The following is a 10226-nucleotide window of genomic DNA, read 5'->3' on the forward strand; positions in this document are numbered from 1 at the left end:
ATATTTTAGGCTAAAGTTCTCTTGTTTATTAAAGTAAAGTGAGATTTAGTTCTTGCAGATTGCAAGAAAGAACACATGCCTCCCCTTTCCAAGTGTGTCGGAGAACTACAGTGGCCGTTTGGTAGGGAGAGGTATCTTTATGATTTATTACTACAAGGTGTCACAGGTCAGCTCCACACCCTCCTCACTCTACCTGTTAGCCACTCCCTCCTCATCAGTCTAACTCCCTTCACCTGTTCACTCACCTGCCTCTGATCACTAATCAAGCCACTATACAGACTCCTGTCTCTCAAACACTGATTGCAAGATTGTTCTTTGCCATTCAATGCCAGACTTTCCAGCGTTTAATCCCGGACTGATTTCCTGTTGTCGACCCTTCCTGCCCCTCATCTACCCGTCTCGCTGACTCCCGGTAAACTCACCAGCCTTTTAGTCCTGACATGGAATCATTCTGCCTGCTGTTTCTGCTGCTCTGCCAGCAGCTTTGCTGTATCACTGTATGTACCTGTTGAGTTCACATTAAAAGCCAACAGTTCCTGGAATCCTGTGTGCTGCAATTGGGTCCATACACAATCTGTTACACAAGGAGCTACTCTTATCAATGCTCTGTTCCTTTCCATGACTAAATAATTGCTCATAAAAACACATATATAGAACAGAATTAAAAGTTATTTATGTGTGTGTGTATATATAGTTTATATGGCAGGACAGTATAAAGACATTGGTATCTCACTGGAAACAAATCTAAAATGTCAAAAGAGCATTCCTGTTCCTGAGTGAAGTTTATAATGGTCAATAATGAAGATGGTATCAGTGCATCATGTAGGCTTATCGGACACATAGGGCTTCCACATGACGCTTGAAAGGTTTTAACACAATTATTACAAGTCATGTATGCTTGTAACACATTTCATAGAAAACCATTCAATAGATCCTTGGTGTTACACTAACTCAAAACCACAAATGTGACTCCTTCATAAAATAAGATAATCCTTCATTAGTCCCGCAGTGGGGGCATTTACAGGATTACAGCAGCATAGATAGTGCAAACGAGACATAAAAAACAGTGTATCAAAACAAGTGTTATACATGGTTATGGTTAAGGGATCACCAAACACACCAAAATAAAAGATTGCCAATCCATCCAATAATTACAGAGTGATTGACTGACCGACCAACTGACCAATAGCTTTACAGCTTTTTCTCGGATTTCAGTTCGACCGACGTGCAACCTGAACTGTAGTTTCGGAAAACTCTCCACAAAACAGCATCGTCAATTTCCCAAACAGTGTAGTCCCTCCTCTCACAGAAACGATCTCTGCACGGCACCGCCGACAACCACCTGACGCACAGACACGTGCACGTGCGTCAGACACGCACACGTTCCTGGACATCAACGGTCACCCACGGGCTTCGAAACTGTTAAAAATTCAAAACAATAAAAAAAGAAAATACAAGATAAGTTTGTGCGTTGTTGAATTTGAAGCATTCGCTGCACACGAGGTAGCAACTTCGAGCGTGGTGAGTTTGGAAAGTTACATTTTTAGCATAATGTGCTTCTAAAATAGAGATTTTGCCTTCAATTTAACGGCAACGCTTTTAACGGGAACGTTACTCTGTAGCTGTATTTAGTTTTAGTAGGTTGTAGAAAGTGATATTTGGCGTTACAGCAAGTTCCCCCGACAAAGCGAAGGTTAGGCGAATGCTAACAATGTAGCTAACTGTTAGCTAGCTCACTTCCAGTGTTATTGAACTGGCTTTGCTAGCCACTTTAAATTGACAACGTGCGGACACTGTAATTGTAGTGATCTACTGCATGTGTTTCTGCAGAGAATGATACTTCTATTGTTGTATGACATGTTTTAATATGGAATAACTACACCACTGAACATAAGTGGTCACAGCTGGTCAGGCTGCATGGATGCCCTTGAACCTTTGGGAGCTAAGATGTCCGTATCAGTCTTTTTTTTTAGGTGTAGTTTCTTGTTAATCATACAGTTTGGTGTTCTCGTCTTTCCAGTCATCGTGAAAGCTTCCAGGATGTTTCCAGCCCGTGGACCATGTCGCGGTTCCAGAGGAGCGTCTTTCGCTCAGATCCTCATGAAGAATGCTCCTCCGACGCCGACATCAGGACTGAGCGACCCTCACACGCATTCATCCGCCTTGAATCATCGTCCTAGCGAAGACCATTTTAACCAAAAAGTGAAAAGTACATTTAAACGTGGTGAGTTTTGCTTGAGATAATAACGTTAACACTGCATTCTCCCCTATGAGGTCTGGGTTTGACCAAAAAGCTTGTATAAGATATGTTTCATATGTATAGGTGTACATTTTTAATCTGCCTTCTCATTCCACCCACTAAGGTTATGCTTTCAAGCCATCAGTTTCCCCTCAATCTCTGATTGACAAATACGCCGAAGGCGAGACGAACGCCGTGTCTTTGCTCCATCAGCTTGCCAACGTTTTGCAGTTCCACCTGGAAATGAAGGAGACGGTGACTACAGGTACAGCGACGCTCCTCTGCTCATCAGGGCATTCACATTCACCTCAGAGACCACTACTGTTGTTATTGGTCCACAAGAGCCTGTTGATTGATTTATAAAAGACATCAAAAAGCAGCAGATCCTCCCAATTGAGAGGCTAGAACAAGATAACGTTTAGCATATTAGCAAAGCAGCTCTTTCAAGTTTTAGACCAGTGACACTGGACCTCTTCTAGTGTCCATTACACACCAAAGTACTTCGCTCAGAAAGATCATTTATTCTGTTTTAACTGTTTCTTCAATAAATGTCTTGACTCTTGTTTCCTCAGGGAACATACCAGGGCTTTATTTTGCCTTCTGTGTGGTGATTGATGGGGTCGAGTACAAGACCGGCATGGGGATAACGAAGAAGGCGGCTCGGCTTAAAGCGGCGCAGCTCGCTCTGCCGGACCTTCTGCCCACCTTGGAAAGTCTGAAGTCTTTCGTCCCTGAAGCGTCAGGTGAGGATCTACTGCGGATTAGAGTATAGTGTGTTTCTGTTACAGTACACGTCATTGTAACGTGGTGAGCCGGAATGATTTTGATTCTCACCAACGCTACATTTTCCGAGATTACATGAGATGATTTCACAACAGCATAAGTATATATTAGAAATGAATTATGACCTGTTTACACTAGCTCCTAGCATCTTATAAAACGTCATTAAAACTACCCATGACAAGATTTGTTTTAATCCATAAAAATACAATCTTTTATTTCCTCATCATTTGAATTGTGTTATTGTGTTTTTTATACGAGCCGTGACTTTTATGATCCGTTGCACCCTACCGGTGGGTAGAGGAGGATTATTGAAAAATGACTTTTAAGAACATTGTCACAGTAAAGTGTAGTATTGTATGAAGTGACACTCATTTTCATTTATTTCCATGCCTGTTTTTTCCCCTAGATGTCCCTCCACCACTGCCAGTGAAAGAGGAGCCCTCCATCTCTGATATCCATCCCTGCAGAGCCATTCGGGGTAACTCTGTATATTCTATACGACTCTCTCACTCTTGAATCTCCCATTTGCGAGATGGCAAATATTAGGACAGTGTGACTTCTTTTTGTTCAGTTCGCTTGGTACTCTCGTCTCTCTAAGGTGAAATCTTAAGGGGTTAACATCCATATTGGATGAAAATTGTAGGAACTGTAACCTGTTTGGATTGAGCTCCGGTGACATACTTGAAGGATCACTCGTATAATTTTACATTCTACATTCCAAGGTATAGCCAAAGACTACTGTACAAACGGGTGCTATCGTAGAATGTGCATATCTCCATACCTTATATACCTCTCTCATAGTTATAGCCCAGTTGATTTTTATTTATTTCCCTTCCTTGCTTTTCAGAAACGACCAGTTCAGTGAACCTCCAGATTCTACATGCTGTCAGGGATCAGCTCACGAAACTGATGAACAGCCACCCAGAGTTCTCTCCTTGTGCCGGCACCACAGCAGCTTTCATCATCCAGACCTGTAAGTGAGCTCTCACAAACGCCGGAGGACATCTCGGTCCGAAGGTGTGTTCGTAAAGATACGAACCAATATAGACTGGTATTTTAAGTAGGCTCATTTTAGAGTGCAGTGATCGTTGGCATGTTGTGGACAAAATAGCAGGTAAGCTTAGAATGATGCAATTAATACAACCCCACCACAATCTACTGCACAGCCTCAAACACCACCTCTCTGACACGGCCCCTGCAGAAGATGGACTTTACAAGCTTCACAAAAGTAGACTGAACTGCAGTTTGTACCGCTGTTCATGGTACTCTGTCAGCCGTATCCTGTATAATAAATATGACGACGTGTATAAAGTAAAGGTCATCCCATGCGTTAACCTGTGTACAAACTCCTCTCCTGTCCAGCCAGCGGATACGAGGTGGTCGCTCTCGGCACGGGGAGCTTGAATACCAAAGAGGGTGCCTCGTCAAGTGGACGAATCGTGCACGATTCACATGCATTGGTAAATGCGAGGAGATCGCTCATGAGGTAAGTTGGTGGAAATAGAACTTTCGGTCCGAATGACATTTTCCACATTGTAGTAATCCACAGACTGAGGGGAATCAAAGGGGCAGTCACCGGGGGAGAGAACAGCAAACAGCTGTTATATGCGCCGCAAACGGCCTCCGAATATATCATACAAATATATGTAGTGCTCTGGTAGTGCTCGTTCTTATGCAAGTGCTCTTATTATTAAATGTGTGTTAATGTGTGTCGGTCTTCACCTGTAGACCCTGTCACTGCACATTGTTCAGATGTCACATCATAGTGAGCAACTCTCCTGCTGTCCTCTCAGGTTTCTGTACCGGCACCTGCTGATGTTCTTCAACAAAACGGCCAATCTGACCGAGAAGTCCTTCTTCCATCAGAGCAGCAGCAGCGGCCTCCTCAGCCTGAAGAGCGGCATCACCCTCCACCTCTATGTGAACCAGCTGCCGAAGGGAGCCTCTCAGATCCAGACCAAGCTGTGAGTGTTTGATTATCGGCTTCAGAGGTTCATGAGGCAGATCAAGTGATGGTTTCACCGGCACAAGTAAAGAAAATGTCATGACAACCAAGTATTGGGAGTTGCTTTTCACTCAACCTCGCATGGCTTTGTTTGTTAGCAGTCAGGTCTTTATGGCTACGTTCACGATGCAGGCTAAAAGTGGCCCAAATTAAAAAGAATGTGCTTATGTGACTTGGGATCAGTTTTTTTCACAAGTGTGAACAGCACAAATGACATTCGTCTCTGGATCCACACACTCCTCTGTAGAGACGTAGCAGCCATTGCTTCACAAGATGCCATACTGTAAAATGTGTCTCTCTTTCTCCTCGCTGTCCTCTGCTCTTCCACTGCACATCAACTTTCTGATTCAACTCTAAACGCTGCGTTCAGTGGCCGTTATTTTTATTGCCGTACCGCTGCACGTGCCGTCTTTGTTATTATATTGCGCATGCGGCCCATTTCAGACCTGTTCACACTGGAGTTTAATATTGACCTCATTCTAAAAACTAATGTGAACCACCGACCGAAAAGAAATTTGATCCGTGCATTAAATATGGATTGAGCACTAAGGCTTCCAGTATAAACAGCCTGTAAGGGCAACAAAATGCCAATTGTGGGTGAAGTAGCAGGAATAATGTTTCCATTAATGCAATGACTTCAGATGATTTTCCTCAGCTCTGTGCTCTATTTTTAGGCGCCTGAACCCGCACTCCATTTTGGCATGGCAGGTTAACAACGAGATCAGCCTACACCTGTCAGTGGAGGGAAAGGTGTTGTACTGTTACCTTCTCTCATGGAGCGGATGTTGCTTTTCTGATATATGCAACCAAAGTGTATATTGCATCATGGAGTTTTAATACGACTGGCATTGCAACTGTTACCTGCACTATCGCTGCATAACTACAAGTTGATTTATTTGTTGTTCAAGGTGTTCTCAGTTTTCTCGTCAGCCTTTGATCACTCCGCCTCCACGGTGGTCAGCATGTCGGCCACAGACAAGCTCACTCAGTGGCAGGTGCTCGGGTACCAGGGAGCCCTGCTCAGCCACTTCATTGAGCCCATCTATGTCCAAAACATCCTCGTCGGTAAGTCAACAAGTCACAATAGGACCACTGTCAGGGTTTTTACTAAAAAAGGGTCAACTTCCGTGCTACATTGTCCAAATTCTGACCATGTTGGCAATAATAAAGTCTGTATTTGGAGCATTTGCCTTGAATGCATCACCACCAAGTGCAAATAAGGAATCACTCCAGGGGTGTTGGGTCAGACAATGAAATCAGAATGACAGATTCTTCTTTTGTGCTGCTAACCGGATTTGAGAAAAGTAGCAGTTCCAATGTGTTTCCTAGTTCATTGAAGACTTTCACTTAATTGTGGTGGTTGCTTGGTCCAAACTGCTTATTTCAAGTTTGATTATTTAAGTTATGTGGTCTCTATCCAAGCGCTTGCAAGAGATCATTATGAAACTTAATCGGCACCTTCATAAAGATAGTAGGAGAAGTCTATCGGACAAATACCACGACAGGAAATTGTCTTTGCGGGTGTCGGCTCAGTACCTGCTCTCTGCTCGCAGTGATGTCAAAACACAATATAAGAGTTGTAGTTGCTTCACAATGGGATTGCATTAAAGTGCTGGTCGTATTTTACTGCTACTTTTGTGTATCTGGCGTACATTAGAAAGGCAGGGAAAGCTGTAAAAGTAGCAAGACACCAGCATTGTCACATAAGCATTAGAAAGCAGCTAACACACAGAGTGAAGCTGTCACGCAGCCCCACAGCAGTCCCTCTAAAAATAGCCCCGAATATAACTCTGTCTGCAGCCATGTGATTTGAAGCTGCTTGCTCATGCACTGATGACACAACAAGTCAACAAATTCCCCAACATCAACATCCTCTGTTTGACTAAAGAACAATATAACAGGTATCAAAATAGCCTACTCAAGTTTCCCCGTCAGGTTTTTACAAAAAACAGTGATGGATATTATTTTCCATTCTTTTCATCATCATAATGGCCGTATGACCCACATGATTATAAGAGAGGGAAATTCCAAAATTCGTTGTATTGTAAATGTGTGAAATGTTGCAGAGAACACCTACACACGAGTGATCGAATAAAGTTGTGACTGTGGTCGAATGCACTGCTAGGTGACACTATTGGGTCAGTTTCAGACACGCGCACAATAAAAGCATTCAAAAAGAGAACAAAATTGGAACATTCACTGTTTGACGTATACAGGTAGCTGCCATTCTGTGAACAATTGAAACCTCACATCTCATTTCCTGACTAACATCCCTCCTGGCCTACAGAGAACTCTTTTTCATTTCCACCGTCAGACACAAAGATAGTACCCACCTTTTTATTTCTACGTTTGACAGAATAAGGAATGAATGAGTTCTACATGTTGTTACAGCACAAGATTGGTCCGATGTGAAGCCACAACCACCATGTTTACACTTTGTTTTAGCATGCGTCTCGGGCAATGAGATGAAGTAAATGGAGGTGTGAATGCTCGGTGGTTCGATCACGCTAACCACTTGCTGGTGGTCAGGGACGCTTTTCACTACTGTAATGTAAACACTGACGCACTGTAGGGCTGCAGCTTTCTGTTATTTTAATAATCAAGTATTCTACAGGTTATTACATCGATTCATTCAGTAATCGGACAAGAAATACTTTTGCTTTATCTTTATTATTAAAGAGCAATAGTAAATATACAAAAGAGAAAATAAGGTGAAGAAATATTTACATTTATTTTCCTTTTTCAGAAAATCAACAATTGTATTGCTTGAATTTCATACAATAATATTCAGTCAACGTGTTTAAATAAAACATTTTCTGCAAAACAAACTAATTAATGAAAAATATATAGTTTTAGTAATCGTCTCAGCCGTGGCGTCTTAATACTTCCTGATGCGTTCCCAACAAGCACGCAACGAGAAAAAACGCCGTCAAAAAACGTCTGTTCTTACTTTTTCTCATCGGTTTGTTCTCAAATCTCGTGAGCCGGCCACAACGTCGGAACATTTGTAAATGCCCATAGAGATCTGTAAATGGTGCTTCAAATATCTCGGTGACTTGGTTTGCCTGGAACACGCCAAGGAATAGACCCAGCCCATTTCTTCTTCTACTTCTTTTAATCTCGGCAGACTAGTCACTGGATGTGCATCGCTCCCTCCTGCCGGTTACAAACAGCAACATATTTGGTCTTTGCAAACAGGAATCATGCACATCTTCATTTACACATAGAGAGGGGAAGTGAGATCCAATGCTAACGTGGTCACTCGAGACGCATGTAGAGACATTCTAGTGTCGGGTGTGAACAAGGCCATTGAGTCAATATTCCACCATCCCCGAGTTGTAGAAAGAGAATCAAGTGATTGATGTTACCTTTTACAATCTCATAGGTGACGTTGGCTGCAGTGATATCCATGGCATGAAGACCTCCGTGAGCCAGCGCGTGGAGGGGATCACCCCCCAGCTGCCCATGTTCTACTGCATGATGAGACCCCACATCAGCCTGGTTCCTGCTGTGGCTACCAACACCTCCGACGGAAGCCACTACGGAATCAACTGGAGCGAAGGAGACAGCTTCCTGGAGGTGGTGGATGGCCTGGAGGGCAAGACCATAGAGGAGTAAGGATCACTGTAGGAGGCTGACAGTAGGGTTTCTATATGTAGCCGCCAGATTTAGCATTCAGCTATATTTGCTGGCAACTAGTTTATCTTTGGTGGTGGTTTTCCATCCTCAAACTTATTAGATAGGATTGCACTTAAATTGAGAAATCCCTTCAGAGTTTACTGTTGATCACAGCATAATTAATGAGGAATAAGAAATGGATTGCAGCCAGTGTTCCTCAGCTTGATAGGTTCTGCTGTTTATGCCTCTCTTCACATCGATGTACATATTGTTGTAGGTCTCCCTTTAAGAGTGGCCCTGCTCTTGCCAGCCGTCTGTGCAAAGCAGCGATGCTGCACCGCTTCAAGCTGGTGGCCAAAGACGCCCAGAGGCAGGACCTGCTGGCCACAAGCTCCTACGGAGAAGCTAAGGTAACCTCACCTCTGTGTAATGTTTACCCAAGTAACACTAGGATGAAAGCATTAACATCTACTGACATTCACTCTATTTGCAATCAAAACCTTACCTTCTATTTTAACTTAATGTGGTATAATCCTCAGTTTTCATTTTGTAAACACGGCTCCAGGCATCACGCCTAATTTCACTCCATCATCTCATATTTAAAGTCGATATTGTGAAGATCTTTGCATATTTGCTTCAGAAAGGTTCTCTGTAAGAACCGGTGTGATTTGTACTGCTTGTGTTGCTGTTTTGTCACTGAAGCGGATGGCGAAGCCATACCAGGAGGCCAAGAAGGTGCTGCGGGCGTACCTGTTGCAGCAGGGCTTTGGTCCCTGGCTGGTCAAGCTTTCTGCTAGTGATAACTTCAACGTGTGAATAAAACCCCATATTCACTGAGGACACAAAAACTCAATCAACATTCCGGAAGTTCACATTTTTAAGGTTGAGTTAACAAGAAGCACTTGTTGCTATGGGGCTTACCATGCTGGTAATACGTTTCCTAAGGGATTAAAGTCAATCCCTGTTTATTTTAAGGGCTGTGTACCTGGTGATGAGAGCGTGCACTATTTAGATTGTTTTACTGTTTAAAATAGTATCTCTTGCTGTTGTGTCTAAGGGAAACAAGCATCTACAATATATGTTCACATTTGTATCCTACTTTTGAACTTCACCTTTATGGTCCTGAGTGTTCTGAAGTATGACGAGTCAGTTATGATTGTTGTAGAAAATACTTGAATTTGATCTCACTAGAGTTTGTGTTTGTTTTCATCTCTTGGAGAAAAGTCCCATTTTTGGTTCATATTCAGTGATTTGACCTCACACTTGATACTGAACAGTGTGTGATTTGAGCCTTACTTATCTCTAATGCATTGATATAAATCAATAAAATAAATCGCTCCAAGCTCAAATGATGTTCAGTAAGTGTTTGTTTTTTGCAGAAATGCCAAAATATACCAAAGAAAAAACACTCTAGGTCCATAATACGAGATTGGGAGCATTTGTCTCACCTCTCAAAGGCTCTGGACATGGCTGCTAACAGCCGGCAGCTCCTGGGGAAGCTGCTCAGGGAGACGTTACTCCACGATATCGTTACATAGACGAGCGCTGTCTGTTGCTACGTCAATGCTCTGAATGTCGTGT

At 42.9% G+C, this 10226-nt stretch overlaps 1 protein-coding gene across 2 annotated transcripts; it reads left to right on the forward strand.

Moving 5' to 3' along the window:
* The first annotated feature begins 327 nt into the window (after positions 1 to 327).
* adad1 (adenosine deaminase domain containing 1 (testis-specific)) lies at positions 328 to 9860 on the forward strand. Of its 2 annotated transcripts, none has more exons than XM_031866979.1 (13): positions 328 to 412; positions 2021 to 2224; positions 2364 to 2504; positions 2812 to 2982; positions 3429 to 3500; positions 3870 to 3995; positions 4385 to 4508; positions 4816 to 4986; positions 5702 to 5777; positions 5936 to 6092; positions 8413 to 8641; positions 8923 to 9055; positions 9348 to 9860. In XM_031866979.1, the coding sequence occupies exons 2-13, from the start codon at positions 2041 to 2043 to the stop codon at positions 9459 to 9461; spliced, it is 1698 nt and encodes a 565-aa protein (XP_031722839.1). In that variant the 5' UTR covers positions 328 to 412; positions 2021 to 2040; the 3' UTR covers positions 9462 to 9860. The 2 variants fall into 2 exon arrangements, with proteins under 2 accessions (XP_031722839.1, XP_031722840.1); XM_031866980.1 differs by lacking the exon at positions 328 to 412 and adding an exon at positions 1421 to 1521.
* The last annotated feature ends 366 nt before the right edge of the window (positions 9861 to 10226 follow it).

The sequence above is a fragment of the Anarrhichthys ocellatus genome, unplaced genomic scaffold, assembly GCF_004355925.1.
Source record: "Anarrhichthys ocellatus isolate YVR2014 unplaced genomic scaffold, GSC_Weel_1.0 scaffold37, whole genome shotgun sequence".
In the NCBI taxonomy this organism is placed as follows: Eukaryota; Metazoa; Chordata; class Actinopteri; order Perciformes; family Anarhichadidae; genus Anarrhichthys; species Anarrhichthys ocellatus.

Bases quoted from the DNA above. Each gene is read 5' to 3' on its own strand.
- adad1 (XM_031866979.1), top strand. From the start codon at position 2,041: ATGTTTCCAGCCCGTGGACCATGTCGCGGTTCCAGAGGAGCGTCTTTC. The intron at 4,509-4,815 runs GTAAGTTGGTGG...CTGTCCTCTCAG, and splicing joins GCGAGGAGATCGCTCATGAG to GTTTCTGTACCGGCACCTGC. The intron at 4,987-5,701 runs GTGAGTGTTTGA...CTCTATTTTTAG, and splicing joins TCTCAGATCCAGACCAAGCT to GCGCCTGAACCCGCACTCCA.